We start from the raw sequence: 22,094 nt of genomic DNA, 5'->3' as shown, positions 1-22,094 counted from the left end.
AGTATCACTTTGTCACCCAGGCTGGAATGCTGTAGCGTGATCACAGCTCACTGCAACCTTGACCTCCCAGGTTCAAGCTATCCTCCCACCTCAGCCTCCCAAGTAGCTGACACTACAGTCGCATGCCACCACTCCCGGCTAATGTTTGTATTTTTTGTAAAGAGGAGGTTTCACCATGTTGCCTAAGCTGGCCTTGAACTCCTGGGCTCAAGTGCTCTGCCTGTCTTGGCCTCCCAAAGTGCTGGATTACAGGCATGAGCCACCATGCCCAGCCCAAATGAAGAACTTGGAGTCCATGGTGAAAGGCAGAACCTCCCCAACTCAACTGAGCTGGTCATGAGTGAAAAGTACATCTTTAAGCCACACCTTTCAAATGGGTCAGCAAATTTGATAAATTTGGCAAATTTCATCTATTCCCACCCACTACGTATACCTCTCTTACAATTTATAGTGTCTTCTCATGTCCTTTGCTCCTATCAAATCTATCCTAACCAGTACCTATATTAAATATTTATTTCTACATTATATAGTCTTCAGAGTTCTAGGGCGGTGTGTTCAAATGATGGGAATATTACACACCTGCACTGTCCAGCCACTAGCCACATTGAACTACTGAGTACTTGAAATGTGGCTAGTGTGACCCAAGAACTGAATTTTAAATTGGACTTAATTTTAATTAATTCAAACTTAAATGGCCACATGTGGCTAGTGGCTACCACATGAAAGCATGCAGCTCTAGATGGACATGAGCCTAGACAGGCAGAATAACTAGATTCTAAAGTAAGTTGGTAACTAGGGAATTAGCACTTACTATGGGAATTTAAAAGATGTGTTAAAATATATACTGGTGGGAAAGAACTTTAAGAAAAACTGGTGGTTCCTAATGGTTTAAGAACCTTAATAGTCAAACATTTCTAAGAATGCTTGTCCCTGGGTAATATTTCTAACTGGTCAAGTCACAATTATTACGGAATGGATCTCCCCAGTATCAATTGTTTCCCTATAGCTTCTATGTGCAGCATATTTATGTCCTGAGTGTACAATGTCTGGCCATAATGACACGAAAGGTTGGATTCTAGGGGTGGAATACATCAAGTCACTAGGATGTCACCAAGCCCACTGTGTGGGTTAAATGCTACAGACAGAGGGTTGTGCCACCCATTCCCCACCTTCCCTACCTCCCATCCTACCCAAAGCTTCAGCCAAAAGGAAGAAAATGCCTCCCACATGGCCATAGGCTGAAGTGCTGCCCCTCGGTGGCCAGAAGTCACTCAACATGCAGGCAAAGATGATGTTAACAATACAAAGAATCAGAAAAAGACTGAATTCCTTAGATCAATCTGTTTGGCTTCAAAAGCTAGAATCTCAAAAGTCTATCCCCTGCTGACTTTATTTTTCTTTCAACTTTTCAATGCCATTGCTCCTGCCTGAACAAAAGACAAGAAAGTCCAGTCTCATCCCAGAATAGACAGAAGAGCACAGAACAGACAGAGCTATACACCACTGCAGGACTAGAGATTATTCCTCATGCTGGGCAGGGTAGGGTAGAAAGAAGAGAATCCATCAAAGCAAGAGGTGGCTAATTCCCTCAACAAAACTAAATTAACAATATTAGCTCAAGTGAGGGAGCTGAATCTTCTCACAGTGTTAAACAGTTTGTTCTGTTTTATATATTAAAGACCCAAGTGTAGTTTATTGTTTTTATGGAGTTAAGTGAATTCACATGTTAAATTTAAAAGGTTGGGGGAGACAGGAGATTTTGTTTGTTTCTAGTATTATTTGGCAGAGTATAAAAGTCCCTGGACTTAGAATTGGAAGGCTTGGACTCAAATCCACACCCTTCCTGGTACCAGCCAAGTGCCCCTGGGCAATCACTCAACCCATCTCCTTCACTGGTGGTTGTGGCAGCCCTTCTCAAGCAGACTTGAGAGACCTTAGCTCCCTAACCCAGTGGTTCTCCAACTAGCGAGTGCTCAGAATCACCTGGAGGGTTGGTTAAAACAGCACTGGGACCAATCCCGAGTAGTCCTGGAATACAGCCTGAGAATTTGCCTTTCCAGCAAGTCCCCAGCCTGGTTGAATGCCATTCCCAGCCCACCCACCCCTGGCTCCACTTTCTCTTGTACTAGCTGATATCTGAGATTCCACCATCAAGAGCCCCAACCCAATTTAGCCGGGAAGCTTTACTCTTATTAAAAGGTACATACACGAAACAATATTAGCAGTTAGACTGTATCTTTCACATCTTATCCTTCTTTATCATTCCTGTGTCTCCCTTGCTGTATTGCCTGCACAAGTTCACATGTTTGAGGAAAGAAACTTCAAACATAGTCTGTATCAAGAGGCTTTATTATTTTCTTTTTCCTCTCTCCCCGCTTTCCCCTAGAGCTTGGTCAAGGTGTCCTAATGGTCTAAAATGTCAAAAGAAAACTAGATGAGGAAAAAGTAATAGAAAATAACTCTATTATAAGCTTCCTTATAGTTCAGATTCATCTCTTTCTTATAAGAACCACCCACCAGTTCCTACTCAGAGACTCAAGGATACTCCTGTTCCTCAGTTGGTTCACAATAAAAACACTGAAGATTTACATCAATCGAAGGGTTTCTGTTACCATTCACATGGGCCTTCCCAAATGCTAGTGAAACAGAGGTAGTCATTACTCATCAAAAAACACTCAGCAAGAAGGGCCAGACTCCCACACATGGATCCCAGAAGTCAGGGAGAGAGTGAGTGTGGAGGCCTACCTCCTCCTAACCTGCTCACCCACGGAGCCATTCCATGGCAAAGGAATAGCAGCTCAGAGGCTGCCCGCACTGCCCTCACTGCAGAAGTTTAAGGAAATCTCCCAGTATGTTTCATGTTGGAAGACCCTGAGATAAAGCCCATATTTCAGTCTGTATTTGTCCTCCCACAAAATGAAGAGTGCTTGTCCATGAGACCAGCCCATGTCTAATTCGGCAGGACACAGCGTGCAGAGCACCTCGAGCAGGCAGCCCACTGCTGACTCCTTTCCAGGGGCCTTTCCCCGAGAGGCAAAGCTTTCTCCCAGGGAGTCCCCACTTTCAGCCCTGTCAGTATGCCCAGTGCCTGCACTCTGCAGGGCCCAGTTCTATCCCATTACGCAAGTTGGTTTTCAGCGGCTATGGGAAAGTCACACACGATTGTGCCAAGGTGAACAAATGTTGGCGACCTGTGGAAAAGCAGCAGCTGCACATCCTGAAGCATTGGGTCTTCCAAGGAAGCCTCGTCTAACCAGAAAAGCCATCACTCTCCTCCTCCAACAATTTCTGATATAGGAAATCGTCTTATCGTGTTACCCCCTTTTCCCTGTTGTAAATCCATGCTGGCGAGCCCAGGGCTCGCTCTATACACTGCCTGGCATGGTGCCACGCAGCTAAGTGTGTTGGAATACAGCGCTGTCCACTATTCAGTTATTTTAACAAGCACTATGGAGCTCTCATAAGTGGCTTAAAAACATTTATATTTACCCCAAAATCACTTTAAAATAATTCACTCCATCACAGCCTCAGCCAGAGCCTGCTCCAGCTCTCCCACAGACTTTTACAGGAGGCCTCCCCTAATTCCAACTCCACGGGGGCTACAAGGACACTGTTTATAGAGCATTTTGGCTTCTCGCCCTGTGGCCCACAGCCATCGATGCAACAGCAATTTAATCAAGCGATAATCTAGTAAGTACAACTTGCCACTAGGACACTAAAAAGCCCTTATTTAAGCTAAGTGATAATGGTGATAACAAGAATCCTGGGTGTCTGTCATCTCAGATTATCAAGTGACACCTTTACATTGATTATTATATTTTCATGTAAATACTTAGAGTGCTCAGAACTTTCTTATTCTGTTTTCAATTTGAGGTCGCTAAAGGGCAAAAAGGAGTCTCACTGGTGGCAAGATTTATTCAGAGAACACTGTCACTCTGAGAACAGCTGTGCTGGAGACACAGCTTCACCACCCAAACCCACAAGCCTACCAAATTAGGTCAAAACACTAAAATACAACTGCTTAAGAGATCTTCAAAACCTAGAGTCAGCTGTTCATGTTTTGTACTTGAAAAATACACATTAGAACAGAGTCAGAGGATGAAAGGCTAGAAGTTTCATCCCAGAGCTTTCTGGACACGACTGTATCTCAACTGTGTCAGAGACGAGGGTGAAAATGTAAAATTATAAACCTAGGATGCTACAAAAATAAAAATATCACATTTTCTATTTCCTGAATTAAAAATAGGAGAGATACACAATCACTTAGGAAAAATATTCTGAGAAGAGACAGTCATGAATATAAAAAACACAACAACACAACACTGTTCTCTAAATGGAAGAGAAGTGCTAACAGCAGAAGGTGAGCCTGTTGGCATATGTTGTACTATTGCCCTTTATTCACAAATGAGTAGAAACTTTTGGATTTCCAGCATCAAACTACTGTTAGATGGAATAGCAAGTAAGTACAAATTAGCCTATATTTTATACAGAGTGACTCAGCATGCACACAAATATCAATAAATTGCCGACACTAGAAGGCTATTTACTGACTTGTAAAGAAAGCATCATTATTTAATATGGAATATCTGTAGAGCTGCCCCTATTAAATAGTTACAGTCATGTAAATGCAATTTTCCAAAGTATGACCTACATAAAGCTAGTGCCTAGAAATTATCCATGAAGACTTCCAGGGTTAATACATTTGAGGATAGAGACTCAAAATGTTTGTTAGCATATCACAGACTCCAAGTGGTTCCTCAGCAGAGAAGCCAGCTCAATGTTGTTTAAACCAGTATTGCTCAAAGATAACTAATGCGACACTTTATTCCCAAGATGAGTTATTAATGCATTTAAAGAATTGCTAATATAGACATGTGCAAAATCACTGTCTAAAAGTTTGTAGCAGATTATGTACCTACATTTGTATCAACTCCATAGCATTATAAATACTCTTCATTGCTTATATTTTCCTTTTCTCATTGTTTAATTTGGGGGAATAAAAGGATTCATTTCAGAAAGACAATTTTTGGAGACAAGTTTACAGGGGGAACACTGTCACTCTTTGGCCCACATGGGAAGGCGCTACAAAGTCATCTTCTATCCGATATGGAAGTTGAAAGCCTTGCAGTCGTCCCATTCCCGTGGATCTTGCTCATCATCCCAATCCATATATCCAGTCACCCCCGCTGCACTGATTGTGCCTTCTGCACTGTTCTCAGGTCTGTTTCAATCTTCCACTCCCCACAGTCACTGTCCTAGTTTGAGCCACCAGCAGCTTTGCCAAGGTCCATTCTTGGCATACTCCATACCTTGTAGCCCAGATCACCTTTTAATCCTTGGAAGTGTCTTCTATCTACCAAGACTATATGTCTACTATTAGTAGAAAGAATGACAAAGTCATCAACCATGTACCCACCAATCAGTTTAAGAAAATATTTCTAAGACTCCTGTGAATCCACTCCTATGAATTCTGTGCTTATAATTCCCTCACTTTTCTTTATAGTCTAATCACATATGTATTTATCTGACAATGTACTGCTTAGTTTTGCATCACTCTGAACTTTATATAAATGTACTAGTTTGATTCATCTGGTATTCATTTATTTCACTTTACCTTATGCTTGTTAGGCTCATCAACTGGGGCCCTCAATTTCCATAGCTGAACAGTATTCCAGCTGTATGAACAAATTGTTTACCCATTTCTCTGATGACAATCACTTGAGTTCTTCCCAGAATCCTCCCCCTCACCTTTTTTTTAACTACTTACAACAAGTGCTGTTATAAACCCTCCTATTTTTTCATGCCTGGTACAGAAAAGTATACCTGGTAGAGAAAGTACAGCATTTTTTTTTCTAGGTTATATTAGGAATTGAATTGCTGGGTCATAGGGTAGTCCATATTCAGATTTCACAGATCTGTTCTGCAAAGTGGTTATACCAATTTGCTCTCCTACCTGCAGTGTATAAGAGTTCCTGTGACTCCACATCCTTGCCAACATCTGATACTGTCAATTGTTTTATTTTTTGCCAAACTAGTGATAGTAAAATATTTTAGGAGTATTGTAATGTGGTTTTATAATGTGCATTCCCTGATTAATATTTGTTATTTTATGTCATTTTTTGCATATCCATGTCTTTTGCTCATTCAAAGTAATTTAAAAATATATCCTTTTCCAATGGCTGGGCATGGTGGCTCACACCTGTAATCCTAGCACTTTGGGAGGCGGAAGCGGGCAGATCACTTGAGGTCAGGAGTTCAAGACCAGCCTGGCCAACATGGTGAAACCCTGTTTCTGCTAAAAAATTAGCCAGGCATGGTGGCAGGTGCCTGTAATACCAGCTACTCAGGAGGCTGAGGTGAGAGAATTGCTTGAACCCATGAGGCAAAGGTTGCAGTGAGCCGAGACTGCACCACTGCACTCCAGCCTGGGCAATAGAGCGAGACTCCATCTAAAGCGGGGGTGGGGGGAAGTAAGTTTTATGCTATGTGGTATTTAACTTTAAATATCATTGAATTTGTCAGTCTTTTGCTCTATGTTTAATGGCTTTTCCATTGTATCTAGAAGATCCCCAACTTACTTAACATTTTTAACTTTAAGATTTTTCAACTCCACAGTGGTGTGAAAACAATATGCATTCAGTAGAAACTGTACTTCAGGTGCCTGACAGCCATTTTGTTTTTCACTTTCAGTGCAGTATTCAATAAATTACATGAGATATTCAACACTTTATTATGAAATAGACTTTGTGTTAGATGAGTTCGCCCAACTGTAGGCTAACATAAGCATTCTGAGCACATTTAAGGTAGGCTAGGCTAAGCTATGACATTCAGCAGTGTAGGGGTATTAAATGTATTTTTGACTTACAATAGTTTCAACTTACAATGGGTTATTGGGACTTGACCGCATCGTAAGTTGAGAAGCATCTGTATAAAATATAAGATACTCAGAGTGGGTATAAAAAACACTATCATGGCCAGGCGTGGTGGTTCATGCCTGTAATCCTAAGCCTTGGGAGGCCGAGGCAGGTGGATTATCTGAGGTCGGGAGTTCAAGATCAGCCTGGCCAACATGGTGAAACCCAGTCTCTACTAAAAATACAAAAATTAACCGGGTATGGTGGCGCACACCTGTAATCCCAGCTACTCAGGAGGCTGAGGAAGGAGAATTGCTTGAACCCAGGAGGCAGAGGTTGCAATGAGCCAATATTGTGCCACTGCACTCCAGACTAGGAGTCAAAGCAAGACTCCATCTCAAAACAACAACAACAACAACAACAACAAAAACACTATCAAAAAAAAATTCTTTTGTATTATCTTCTAAAATTTAAAGTGTTACTTTTCACATCCAGTCTTTAACTCTATTTTTTGTGTGCAGTGTGATACAGAGGTGCATTTTTTTTCCATATAGATGATCAATCACTACAACACCATTTTAAAAAATTCTTCCTTCTTCACCCAATAATCTACACAGTGTCACTCAACCTATATTCGAGAGTCTATTAATTTGCTGAGTCTGCCGTTGGGCTCTTGCTCCTGTTCCACTGCTATCTGCGCATCCCTACACCAGTGTTAGACTGTCTTAATTCCTACAGGTTTATTTGAATCCTGAGTGGTCAAGTCCACCAACTTGATTTCGGGAATGTTATAGGCTTGATGAATGAATTGACAAACAAATGAAGAAATGCAGAAGTTTCTAAGTAGGAAGAGTAGGCTATTTGTACAAATCTAAACAAACTCTCAGACACTTTTTTTTAAAGGCAAGCCTTAAAATAATGTCTTTTTTTCTCTAAACATAGCTATGCTTCTTTTAAAGACCTCTTAAAACAATTTATACAAAGAGCGAGCGATGGCTACTGAACGTGAATTGTGGAGCTAATCCCAGTAAAGAGAGACATCTTTCTATTTTCTCAAAAGGAATTAGGACAAGGCATATGGACTTAGCATCACTCTTCCTTTCAAATTAAAAGTGATTTATGGATTGTTGATTCAGAATTTGGTTGCCACTAATACTTCATCTTTGTATGTTAAATGATTACAAAGAAGAAATCTGGATGGTAAGGAAGTTGAGTTTTCTTTCAAAAAGAGACATAATTACTTTGTTACAAGACCTACGACAAAAAAGGGCAGAAGGCAAGCAACTCAGTCAAACTGAAGTTTTGCAGCTTTGGCAAGCATCCCAGTTCTCCTAATGTTAGTCTTCCCAGGACTTTACTACTTACTGGTCATGAAGTTTAACTCATATCCAGAAAGAAGAATATAAGATGAGAACAAAAACATACAAGCCCAAAAGCAGGTGAATCAGGCAATGCTCTGTGAACTGGAAAATGCTAGTAAAATCTAGGCAATTGTTATTATTTATTCCATGAATAAATAGTTAGATTATTCTTATCACTGTAAATTTTCACTAACACAGATAATCAAGAGCCTGGCAGTAGAAAGTATTAGAACAGTAAATTACATGTAAGATTAAAAAGAGTTAGTTAGTATGACTGACATATACCTGTAGCAGATAATTAAGGTTCTAAGCCAATCGAAAACTAATAACAAGAGGTATTATGAAGATAAAATATCCTGTTGCTTCATTTGTCTGGTAAATATGATCTTTTCCCATGCATATCTGAGCATTAGGACCTGAAGATTTAGTGGACAATTGCAGTTTATTGATTAACTTAATCTCTTAGCACAACATATCCTGCTACTCAATCTTAGAGCAAATAAAACCACTTGACATTTATTCTGCTTTTTATAGTTTACAAAACACTTTCAAGTTACCTCTCCTTCTGTTAGACCAACTAGGCTAGAAGGACACAAACCTCAACCTACCGGTAGTTACCAAACCATTCGGTCTGGGGAGATTGCCAGAGAATGAAAGGAACCCAGAAAAACACAGAGCTGAGAAGCGGAGAGAGAAACATTTCTAACGATATTGTGGGAGACCTAAATCCAACTTACTTGAAACACCCCTATACCCCTGCACTTTTCAGTTATAAGACTCAATAAATTCCCTTTTCTGTTTAAGACCATGTGAACCGCGTTTCTATCACCTGCACCTGAGAAAGGCCTGGGTAACGTTAAGTCAGTCACATTGCTAACTGCACCAAGAATCACACTGTTAATTGCACTAGGAGTCACGGTGCTCAACTGCTCCTTACAGGAGCCTTTGAGTGACGAAAAAAGCCTGTTTGCTTTGAACCCCAATACAATCACTTAACTACCTAGATGATCTCAGACAGGACATATAATGTGCATGTGCCTCCAAATGAGCCCCAAATACAAGGATATAATTTAACTTATAAGGTTATTTTGAGAGCTAAATTAGAGTTCTTTTCCCAAAGGAATTAGATAGAGTCTGGCACCTAGAATCCAATAAATGGTAACATTGCTCCTGCTCTCTCTCCTGACATGGTACTCAATAAGATAAGATATGTAAAGCATCTATTATAATTCCTGGTACAATGTAAGATACTCAATACATGTTAATTCTCTTTGCAATAAAAATGATTCAGGATTGGTAATCACATTCATCTTACATCACTATTTTTCACATTGTAGAAGAATAACTAAAAAGAAGAATATAGACCAACTCCAATGGCCTTTTTAACCCCCACATTTCCAGAAAGGTACAAAAACACTGCTAGAGGGAGGAAAATAAGAACATATAAATGGGTAGTTGGAAATATTAAACAAACCAGGCAATTTCCAGCATTTGAGCCATGTGAAGCCTCAACATAAATGTAGGGATTTCAAGTTCTCCAAAGGGGAAGATAATCACAAGCTACAGAAGTAATAGCAGAACCACTCAATACACAAAACAGAAGCCAAATGCTGGACTCACAGTATCTGGACCGTATGGTAGGCCATAGAATTTCTCTTGTGTTTCCTTGAGAATGTCTGTGGTTGAACTCCTCAGGGGATGCTTCCCATGGTAGATTTGATCCAGAGTGGCATAAAAGACCTGGATAGATAAAAACATCTACTTAGTTTTGGTCATCCATCCTCACATCAAGATGTGGTAGACCAAAGATGCTATAAGTGCACCAGAACAACAGTTACCAATCACAGTTGAAAACAGTCACAAAAATAAACTTATATGGTTTGAAATGTATTTCATACCACATTTAAGACCATGCTAACGATGAAAAGGAATGCTCTCCACCTTTTCATAAATAAGAATATTAAAGAACTTTGAATCATACCCATAAGATACTCTTTATGTACAATGGCGGCAAACTAAATATGTGACACAAAACTGGAATTTTGCCAAAATATATGTAGACAGAAGGCCGGGCGCGGTGGCTCACACCTGTAATCCCAGCACTTTGGGAGGCCGAGGCGGGAGGATCACGAGGTCAGGAGATCAAGACCATCCTGGCTAACACAGTGAAATCCCGTTTCTATTAAAAATACAAAAAAATTAGCCAGGCGTGGTGGTGGGCACCTCTAGTCCCAGCTACTCGTGAGGCTGAGGCAGGAGAATGGCGTGAACCCGGGAGGCGGAGCTCGCAGTGAGCCGAGATCGCTCCACTGCACTCCAGCCTGGGAGACAGAGAGAGACTCCATCTCGGAAAAAAAAAATATATATATATATATATATATATATATATAGACAGAAATATACAAAACCAGTTACAACTTTAGACCTGCTGTATCTAACAAATTTTGTTTGGTTTCCTCCTGGAATCCTGATATATCTTAAATGAGAGAAATGAAACGGTAAGAATTCTAGTTTTGTGATGAAAGGTGAAAGAAAATTAAATAGGTGTGGTGGGGGTAGAGAAAGAAATAGCAATGCAGCGTCTCGTGAGTACAGATGTATCGAAGAATTCTGGTGCAGCTGTTGGAGAGGCTGGAACTAGACTCCCACACCTGGTGTCAGGAAGTACAAAGGAAGCAGCTGCTATATAGGGAGGGCTCAACTAGATGACCAAGGGAAAAAGAGCACTCTCCTCTGAGTAGAGGATATAGGCCACTGAAACACAGTGGGAGAAGAAAGCATTAAAGAAAGTTTGGACATGAAATCTGCTGTTTACGAAGTACTGAAAACTAAATTTTGCAAAGAAATCTAAAATAAACATAAAGCATTTTTTCACTGCAACATCTGACTCAAATATTGTTTTTGAACACTGACTTGAACATTTGACTTCATGCAGGCAAGTAGAAAATGCTTTATTTTAAAGGACAAATTTTGACATGCAATTATGCTTCTGATATGTATCTTTGTGATTCAGAAATGGGATTTGTAGAGAATGTGCAGCTGTTGACTTGAAAGAAGTGAGGATTAGTTTGGTTAAAAGAAAAAATTTAAATGACCTCTAGCTTCTGGCTGCATCTAGATATAGAATTATGGTTCTAAATTATAAAGTTAAGTTTAAACCTTCCCTAGAAAAATACAGACATTTCCTAAATATAATATTGCTTTCTTCTAACTGGTAATCTAAACATATAGCTAAATATAGCTCTTTCAATTCTACATTTTATAATGAGTAACAATGCATAAAGATAATCAGAGAGGCCAAAATTACTCAATGTCTTACCTATATTCTAACAGAGTAAATTATCAGGAACTGAAACTCTTACATTCTAACCTCAACTGAGGTGTTATTTTGCCCCAATATATAAATAAATCAGAATTTAAGAGTTTCGTTTCTTCAATTATGCCTTTTACAAAATGATATAAACATGGGGTAACTTTTTTGAATTGTAACAGAGCAAAATAAATTAAATATGAAAACAGAGCAAAATAAATTAAATGTGCATTCTTTTTATGCTTATTTGCTGATAAACTAAACAATTTCAAAGACATGAGCCTATCTGCCTATCCAGGGAGTCATGCATTCCTGGGGCCAAGAAACTTACTAAGTCACAGAAAAATAAAGAGCTTATTTTTAAAACAATAATTTAAAAAAATGTACAGTTTTAAAAACACTGTTTTTTTGTTTTTGTTTTTTTGTTTTTGTTTTTGAGACGGAGTCTCGCCCTGTAGCCCAGGCTGGAGTGCAGTGGCGCGATCTCGGCTCACTGCAAGCTCCGCCTCCCGGGTTCACACCATTCTCCTGCCTCAGCCTCCCGAGTAGCTGGGACCACAGGCGCCCGCCACCACGCCTGGCTAATTTTTTTGTATTTTTAGTAGAGATGGGGTTTCACCATGTTAGCCAGGATGGTCTGGACTCCTGACTTCGTGATCCGCCCGCCTCGGCCTCTCAACGTGCTGGGATTATAGGCGTGAGCCACCGCGCCCGGCCTTAAAAACACTGTTTATGTCCCCATAGAAAGTTGGAACAATTCACTTCCTTTCCACCTGTGTTTGTCTCCACTGTCCAAGTGTAATATAAAAGCTGAACCCAGGCAGCTCCTCTACCAGGACTTTGTCTCTCTCTGTCTCTAGGGGGCTATTGTTTTTGGAGGGTGGAGGAGGGAAAGGTTGGTTTTCCATTGTAGAAGAAAATTATCAGAACAATTTTTCAAGAAGAAAGCCACAAAACAGACTTTTAAAAGCCAAGCCTTCTACTAAAGACACCAGCAAATCAAGACTTTTGCCAAGTAATGTTAATTTTTAAAAATAACTCAGAAATCCTTTAAAAATTATATTGATATGAATAGATACTGAGTAAGGTAAAGCAAATATAGATTCATGGTTTTGTCTATATAATAGATTTCCTTCACTGAAACATGTATTTCATATTTCAAGGTACAGAAAAACAGAGCACATTTATTACCTTCTAGGGACTGAATTTTACAAAACTATAAAGCAATTAAATAGTGATTACTTTGTTAAACAGGTAACTGAATCATCATAAAGTGAATACTGCTTAAGATGAAAGATGGGTGTTTAAGGTGTTTACATAACTCAAGATCTGAAGAGGAGTGAGAATTCCATGAACAATCTCAGTCATTACAAACATCTATGCATCTGGTGTCATGCAGAACTGGCATCCAGATGGTTCATGAAAGTTTTCTGGTCTTCATCTCGAAACCTGGGAAGTTGGTTTTGAATATTATCTAAAACTAACAGCAATTACTATCTAAACTTCAAACCTAAAAACACAAAAATTTTAAAAAGATACAAAATGAATAAACATATATATATATATAATTAAGTTTGAGCCTTAATTTAGCTGGTAAAATGTGTGATTTAGAAGAAGTCATGTAAATTTTCTAAGCTTTCATTTTTTCCCAACTGAAAATGGGAAATAGTCTTTTTTTTTTTTTGAGACAGAGTCTCGCTCTGTTGCCCAGGCTGGAGTCAGTGGCAAGATCTCGGCTCACTTCAACCTCCACCTCCCGGGTTCAAGCGATTCTCCTGCCTCAGCCTCCTGAGTACCTGGGATTATAAGCACGCACCACCACGCCCGGCTAATTTTTGTATTTTTAGTAGAGACGGGGTTTCACCGTGTTGGTTAGGCTGGTCTCGAACTCCTCACCTCGTGATCCGCCCACCTCAGCCTCCCAAAGTGCTGGGATTACAGGTGTGAGCCACTGTGCCTGGCCAGGAAATAATTTTATTCAACGCCTACTTCATAAGGGCAGTGTGAGGACTAAATGAGTCAATTTTGGTCAAGTTCTTTGAACTCAGATGAAAGATGTTTTAGAAGCATAATTATTATAATAAATAGGTATCATTGGCAAGAATTTAAAGTTATATATTTATTTGGGATAATGACTCCAGAAAGCTTCAGAACAAAGGGACATACATACCTGAAGTTGCATATCAGCTGCAGCACAAACCTTTTTAGATTCACAAAGACGAGACACCATATTTTTTGGCAGTGGCTTGATAAAACAAAAGAATATATATGTGAGTAAACTGCGTAATAAGTCACTGCACTATGTATATTATAAGTCAGGAAATTTAAAAATAACATCAAATGTAAAATGAGTAATAGAATTTCATTATAGTTTAAACATAATAACGTTAAATATTTTAGTTGGCAAGACAACATGAATAAATACATTCTGTTTAATTTCAAAAAGTGGTAATTGTCAAATAAGGGTTTGTACATGAAAATACAGGATTATGTGGAACTAAGACACTGGCGCCGATCTTTAAAAATCTATTTAAAACCTCAAAGGGAATACTTTTTCTGTTCCTTTGCTATCAGTGAGCGCCTTTTCAAATACTCTCTTGACTTTTAAGTGCATATAATCACTGACAATAGGACTAAAAGATGAAAATGTCAAGAAAGAAATGGTAACTCATGGTGTCAGCCAGTGTTAAAGCTAAACTGACATCCTAACAAATAGTCATAATAATGAATTGCAGAGTATTTTCTTTTCCAATCTGAAAGAACTGTAGAGCTTGGACACTTAGTTTAATGTCCCTATGTGATTTAAGGCTTTCTTTTTGAGATGAATTAGGCCTAACCCTATAACATACAGATCCTCTTAGAAATAAATTAATAATGTAGTTGAACAAGAACTTTCCTCAATCTTACTCTAGTTTAAAATCATTAATACTGATGTTTATTAAAGAAAGATACCGATTTACAACCTAATTAAGCTAAAAGCCCCTCTAAAGAGAAACACATTATATAAAGACCAATGGCAAGTTACTCAGTGGTATGGTCGTATAAATTAACCACCTGTGAATGAGAATGTGGGCTGTCTGCTGCAAGCGGAAACTAGCCACTGCTTTGTAGGAGTCTACTCCCAGGGCCTAGAACAGTGCCTGGAGCCGGCAGACACTCAGGAAAGATTTGTGAAGGAATGAACTAATAGAAGAACTGCTAGGAAATGGCTTCTTAAGTGAAAGACATAGAATCTGCTGACTGCTCAGATGGCAAACCTACAGCCTTTTCTCTTTCCATTTGGCAGCAAGAGAAGTAAACTAGGCAGAAAAGACAATATTTTTAAAGAGCTAAGACACAGATGGGAGGAAGCTACATAGTGTGAATTCTGGTACAGGTCGCAGGCCTGGGGCTTTCTGATACCAGGGGCACTCGTCTTGTATGAAAGAAATATTTCCTCAAACAGGATTTTTAACAGTCAAGATTTATTTAAGTCATATCTGCCAATAGATTGCGTCAAAATGTTCACGTTTCTTTAAACCTTACTTTATATCCTATTTTATGTTGTTGACAGGATTCATGCTACATTTAAAAGATTTTTCATGCTTCACCAAGTTTTAATAATTTTTACAAAAAAAGTATATGTGGAAGAATGACACTGAAACCATCTTTGAAGAATTGTAAGTAATAAGAAGAGAAGTCTAACATGACTGACTCCATCCTGCTTCTAACCTCTCAGGCTACATTTGTCTTTAGCTTATTCTAGTGCAGAGGCCAAGATAACTATAAGAAAAATTTGGTTTATAGTTAAACTTTGAGGCTAGAAAACCTGACCTTCCTGCTTGTTTGGGGACTGAAGCCACATTCCTAAGGCTGGATTGGAATTATGGTAGGGGCCTGGACTTTGCTAAACAATAGATACACTTAAACAATCACCTGCCACTGCTAAGCTTGCTTTTCTATAAGTTGCTCACTACCAGAGTCACATAGCCAGAGGCTATAAGACTTGTAACTTCCCCAGCTACTCCTGTAAATAACATCACTATTGTGGAACCTAAAGAACTGGTCTTTGAGATATTTTTCAGATTTAGCATTTCGACAAACCAAGAGATGCTACCTGGTCCTGAGACCCACCCCCCAACCAGGAACAGACTCAGCTGTGCAGTTTAGACACTCCTATGATTTCATCCACAGCTTATCAACTGTTTCAGTTCCCTAGGCCCCTGCCTGACAAAGTATCTTTAAAAACTCTAGCCTCCAAGTTCTCAGGGAGGTGGATTTGAGAAACGCCTTCTGTTTTCCACTTAGCTGGCCCTGCTATGATTAAACTGTTTGTTGCAACATTTGCTGTTCTCCGCACATTAGCTTTTCTGGGCAGTGGGCAAGAATAACCCACTGAGCTGTGACAATATTTTCTCATTTAACTAACACATATGAAGACCATGTAAGCAAGCACTGCATTAGGCACAAGGGGCACAAACAGTGGGCAACAGCCAGTGTCTGCCCCCAAAACTTCTCAGCTAGCATTCTCCACGTAAGCACCAATTCCACGGTTACTAACTGTAATGTGTGCAGGGAAGAAAAGGCCTGTAGGGGACGGGATGTGAGCTGTGACCTTGAAAGGCTTGATGGATGTAGGAGTGAGATTTGCAAAATGAACAGGTGTTAACTAGACAAGAGAAGGATGGATGGGAAGGGGAAAGAAGCATTTCAGGCAGAAGAAACAGCACATGCAAAGGGCAGGAAAGAACAGGGCTGTTGGCAGAAGGTGGAAGCCAGCAGAAGACAGGAAAGGAGGTCCCCATCGGAGAAGCCGGGAAGCTGAGCCACGCCGGGTCCCATCTCCACTCTGAGAAATAAAAAAAAAATTCTGAGCTCCTAACCGACTGAACAGACCCCCTGTTGGCCAAAGGGACCCCAGAGAAACCTTGGAAACTGAGTTCCAGACCATGACAGGATGGGCAGCTGGTCGTGCCTCACTCTCCCCCTCCCTCGCTCACTGCCATTAGGCTTTCTTCCCTACCAGCAAACCAGACACTGCCTCTAAAAAAAGAAAATACGTATTTAGAAAAAAACAAAAAATGCTACCACTGGAGAAAACTGAGTGATGGGGACATAGGACCTGTCTGCATTTTTGTTTTTGCAACTTTCTGTGAATTTATAACTATTTCAAAATAAAAAGTTAAGTACTCCAATTATATATTCAATGTGTACTATATATTGTAATACAAAAAACATTCACTTGTAAAGAAACACATAAGTAGAGAATAAGTATAATCCTAATCCTAGTAGAATAGTTCAGAGGACAGAATCATTAACTCATCAAATCACAAATAAAAGATACACATATTGTATGTGCTGTACATAGAAAAGTAAATGTTCGTTTTAAAAAAACTAGTTTGATTGTCAACTGGAATTAACAAATGTATTAATTGAGATGAAGTTATATGCTTATTCTCTTAGAAAATACTTGCTTTTTAAAAAATAACAACAAATTTGAAAAAATAAATACCATACAAACTGATTTGCTTTTAAAGTTATATGTAAAGTTATTTTTTAAAAATAAACAACGTTTCAAAATTAAAACTGAAATTTAAAAATGTTTCCTGGTCAAGATTTTCTTCTGTAAATATTGCTTTGCCAATCACGGCCACGATAACCAATACTGAATTACAGTGTTCCCTGGTATACATGGGGGAACTGGTTCCAGGACCTCCTAAGGATACCAAGATCTGTAGATGCGCAAGTCCCTGCTGTGAAATGATACGGTATTTGCATATAACCTATGCACATCCTCCTATATATTTGAAATTACCTCTAGTGTGTGAATAGTTGTTATAGTGTACGTTTTAGAAAATAATGACAAGAAAAAAAGTCTGTACATGTTCAGTACCGACACAATCATCCATTTTTCTTCCCCAAATAGATACACATATAAATACATATTTATGTATATCTATAAAAATATATATATAAAATATACCTATCTCTCTCATAAATAGGGTCTCACTGTATTGCCCAGGCTGGAGTGCAGTGGCACAATCATAATTCACTGCATCCTCGAACTCCTGGGCTCAAAGATCCTCCCACCTCAGCCAAGATCTTGAGGAGCTAAGACTACAGGCATGAGCCACTGTGTCCAGCCCCCAAATAATTTCAATCTGCTGTTGGTTGAATCGACAGATGTGGAACCCACAGATACAGAAGGTTGACTGTAATTCAATTTTGCTGTAATTCCAAAAGCAATTAAGTCTACACAGCAGCACAGATGTTTAATATTATTGTCTCCTAAACACAAGACTCTCACATTTGCTACATTAAAGAAACAGAATTAACATATCTAAGCTGATAGGTAATGAGCAACTATGTATAAATGAAAACGCATTTAAAACACCTAAGCCTTGAATAATATTATAATTATGTTCATTATATTGAATTTGAAAATTTACCAAAGTCTGAGGCATTAGAAATAACTTTCACCATATTATCAGCTGCATGTTTTACCAGATACTATTTCAATTTCCATAATTTCCAAGGCAGAAAATACTCCCTTCCACTGATCTGTAAATCTCCTATCTCACACTGACATATAATTTCTCAATTCTTCTGAGGATATGGACACTACCATACTTAGTAAAAAAAAAACTTTTTTTTTTTTTTTGAGACAGCGTCTCGCTTGTCGCTCAGGCTGGAGTGCAGTGGCGCGATCTCGGCTCACTGCAAGCTCCACCTCCTGGGTTCACACCATTCTCCTGCCTCAGCTTCCTGAGTAGCTGGGACTACAGGCAACCGCCACCACGCCCGGCTAATTTTTTGTATTTTTAGTAGAGACAGGGTTTCACTGTGTTAGCCAGGATGGTCTCGATCTCCTGACCTTGTGATCCGTCCACCTCGGCCTCCCAAAGTGCTGGGATTACAGGCGTGAGGCAACGCGCCCGGCCCCATACTTATCAAAAATTAAAAAGAATCCTACCAGCATATTAAGAATGCTATAAATCAAGAATGTTTATATTAGCTAATTATGGTAAAGAAAAACTGTGCAAGAAACGTTGGGACTGGAGAGCTCTTTTGGGCCTTTCAGGCTGTTTCTAGCATCCTAACTCCTGAACACCGAAATGGCTGCTTCACAATATCCAATTAATCAAGAAATACCATTCGTTCCATGAACTTAACCTATTACAGTAGAACTGAGAGCATGGCCTGCCTTAACACCAAAATCTGCCTGCATTTCAAACTCCCATGATTGCGCATCACTGTAGCACAGGAAAGAGCATCAGATAAAACTGAGTTTGAATCCCAACTGTGCTACTTACCAGCTGAGTGGCATGGATGTTGGGCAACTTACTGAAATTTGTGAAGCCACGTTTTCCTCATCTGCAAAATGTTGATATTATCTTTTCATAGGATGAGAATCAAGCAAGATAATGTGTTTTAAAATGTTAACACGTCAGGTTTAACACAGATACTGAATAAATGGTAGCTGGTATTCTTTACTACTACTGCTGCACTATATAATACAATAATCACTGACTTTGATGAACTTTATTTACATTTTACTGTGTTATCTACATACTCTGCAAATGTGGTCTGTTTCAGATTTATAAGTTCTTAGAAGACAGGAATTATAGCCAAACAATTTTCTCTCTGTAGCACCTAACAATCAAGTTCTAAATAAGGAATGTACTTTCATAGTTTCCTGATTTTTTTTTTTTTTTTTTTGAGACAGAGTCTTGCTCTGTAGCCCAGGCTGGAGTGTAGTGGTGCAATCTTGGCTCACTGCAACTTCTGCCTCCCAGGTTCAAGGGACTCCTCCCACCTCGGCTTCCCAAGTAGCTGGGATTACAAGCAGGCACCACCATGCCTGACTAATTTTTGTATAGTAGAGATGGGGTTTTGCCATGTTGGCTGGGCTGGTCTCGAACTCCTGACCTCAGGAGATCCACCTGCCTGGGCTTCCCAAACTGCTGGGATTACAGGCGTGAGCCACTGTGCCAGGCCTATTTTTTATTTTTTTTCATTTATAAAATAGCCAATTATCTTTAACCCAAAATGTATGCCTCCTCAAATTACCTGGTTTTAGAAGAGGATGCCTTCTCTAACCTGGTAATTAATTTAAGGTTTACAAAAAAACCCCACAATGAAATAAAGTAATGTGCTATTAATCTATTAATATCTTTAATATTTCAATATCTGCCACAAAACTTGGTCATTAACTCACTTTTTGAAAATATTTTCTCCACCTTAAGTAGAACTAGTTATCAAACAATGAGTCAGTTTTTCATCTGCAGGTTCCAGCTCATATTTATAAAATACTGGTACTAATCAGAAAATCTCTCTCTTCTGATGATCAAATGTATCTCATGCTATAAGTCTAGATAGTTCAGAATTGCATAGTTTTGAATGAAAAGTCTACTGTAATTATTACTTCTGTTTGTAATGTGTCTTTTCTGCCCTGGTTGCCTTTAAGGTTTTCTCTTTATCTTTGGTTTCCAGCAGTTTGACAACAATGTATCCAGGTATATTATTTTAAATTATTTGTCCTGCTTAAGATTCTTGAAGCTTCTTGGATCTCTGGTGTGCTTTTCATTATTTTTGGCAAATTCTCAGTTATTATGCCATCAAATATTTCTCCGGCCTTGTTATTGCTCTCTTTTCCTTTCTGGAACTTGAATTGCATGTATGTTACGCTGGCTGGTATTGTCCCAGAGTTCTTGGATGCTTGGTTTTGTTTTTGTTTCCCATCCCGTACTCCGTTCCCCTCTCTGTATTTCAGTTTAAATAATTTCTACTGACCTAATCTATCTTTAAATTCACTGATTCCTTCTCCAGCTTCATCGAGTGTATGGATGAGCTTCTCAAAGGAATTCTTCATATGTGATATCGTGGCTTTATTATCTGCACTTGCATTTGACTGTAGTTTTTTTTTGGAGTTTCCACTTCTCTCTATCTGTTCATACATGTTATCCATGTTTTCCGTCTTATCCTTTAACGGTTAAGTCCCTGACAGACAGTGACTTTGAAGTTATTCTAGTTGTTAGTTATTTTCAAGTCACTCAGTTTGCTTTTATTGATTGCTTTATCTTGGAGCAGGGAGTCAGGGTTTTCTGCTATTCCTGCAGCAGCAGCCAATCACTTCCTACAACACGGAGGAGGCCTGTCTGCTTTCACACCCTGCTCTCATGAGCACCCACAGGAGGCCGGCAGAAAATGGCCTACAAGTGAATGCAAACTCCTCCAGTATCAGGGCCCTCAGGTATTCCAGATTGATATTCCAGTCCACACTGGGTCTCTAACAATTTGCTAAAGTGTTACTGATCTCTTCTTACCCCCTTGTATGGCAGTCAGCCTTTCCACCCATGATCTGCCACAGGTGAGCCATCTGTATCTCTTTGGATTCAGACACCTCGAGGGCCCTGAGACCTCAGCTTCTCTATGAGCTCGAGAAAAGTTAGCATTCTACCTGCCTTTTCCTGTAGGAAGGTTGGTTGCCAGCACTGCTCTTTCGAGCTTTCCGCATCCTAGGTGGATGGGCAAATCCCAAACAGTTCAGACTTCATTAAGTAATATCATTTGGGCTTAGCCTCCAAAGGAGAAAAACCAAACCAAACCAAACCAAACACAAAGGCAGAAAAGCTTTACAAAGGGTGAACTATGCTTTTAAGTCAGGAATTAGACATCATCAGAGACTATCATGAAGAAACTTGTAAAGCTCTGGCACGTATGACAGACAGCATAGCTGAACACTGTCTCAAGCAGTTCGGTCAGTCGAGTGAGAATCCCCCTTTCCCCACCTTAGCAATTTTTTATCCTCCAACTCCCTCCACTCCCTCTTTCCTTGGCTATAAATCTCCACTTTTCCTTGTAGAATTTGGAGTTGAGCAGAATCTCTCTCCAACTACCAAACCTCACTGCAGTAGCCCCCCTGATAAAGTCTGCCTTACTGTTCTTTAATAACTGTCATGAATAATTTTTCCTGTAACAAGAACAACAATAAAACATCATCCTTTGCCCTCAAAAGCATTAAAATTCCGATACCTGCACCACAAGAAGGTGGAGTCTGTGATGCATGCTGTAGGTGTGTAACTTTGGGCTTGTTGATTCACTTTCGATTTGTTTGTGTACCCCTCAAAATTCGATCCTGTATAGGTATGCTGCCCCTTGATGGCAAAGGCGCTTCCATCCAAAATTTGTTTTACTGATACTTCAACAAGTTCCCCCACAAAAGGATCAGTAAACATTCAGTGTTTCCCGAATGAACACTTAATAAAACACTCAACAAAACATTCAGTGAATATAATTTATATATTTAATACACAATTAGTATACAATTGATAGATGAGGAAATTAGATAAGGAAAAATGAAAGCAGAAAAATAAAATGAGGTCAGAATTGAGGTTAGGCATATTAAAACATGTGTCCTATAATTCCATATCATTTTCACAGTTGGGCCATACATTTAATTCTGGGTTTGGCAGTGGGCTAAGCAGCGTTAAAAGAAAAACTTTGGACAAATTAAATTTAACAGAGTTTGGCTAGGCGCAGTGGCTTACTCCTGTAATCCCAGCACTTTGGAAGGCTGAGGCAGGCTGA

At 39.3% G+C, this 22,094-nt stretch overlaps 1 protein-coding gene across 8 annotated transcripts in view; it reads right to left on the bottom strand.

Annotated features, from left to right (window-relative positions):
- Positions 1-22,094, bottom strand: part of LOC100460674 (mitochondrial intermediate peptidase-like) — a 171,778-nt gene that overhangs the window by 69,992 nt on the left and 79,692 nt on the right. For 6 of the 8 annotated variants that reach the window (XR_010136650.1, XM_063714719.1, XM_063714721.1 and 3 more), the window contains 2 exons: positions 13,696-13,770; positions 9,836-9,955 (listed from right to left, as the gene is read on the bottom strand). Coding sequence is in view for 5 of the 8 variants with exons in the window: in XM_063714719.1 (XP_063570789.1) it covers positions 9,836-9,955; positions 13,696-13,770 (195 nt within the window). In the remaining 3 variants the exon portion in view is untranslated. Of the gene's footprint in view, positions 1-9,835; positions 9,956-13,695; positions 13,771-22,094 lie in introns of those variants that run through there. The other 2 variants (XR_010136651.1, XM_063714722.1) reach the window with 1 other exon arrangement.

This window comes from Pongo abelii, chromosome 14 (genome assembly GCF_028885655.2).
Source record: "Pongo abelii isolate AG06213 chromosome 14, NHGRI_mPonAbe1-v2.0_pri, whole genome shotgun sequence".
NCBI lineage: Eukaryota > Metazoa > Chordata > Mammalia > Primates > Hominidae > Pongo > Pongo abelii.
Note: the sequence above shows the minus strand (reverse complement) of the source record. Positions and strands in the feature narration are given on the sequence as shown.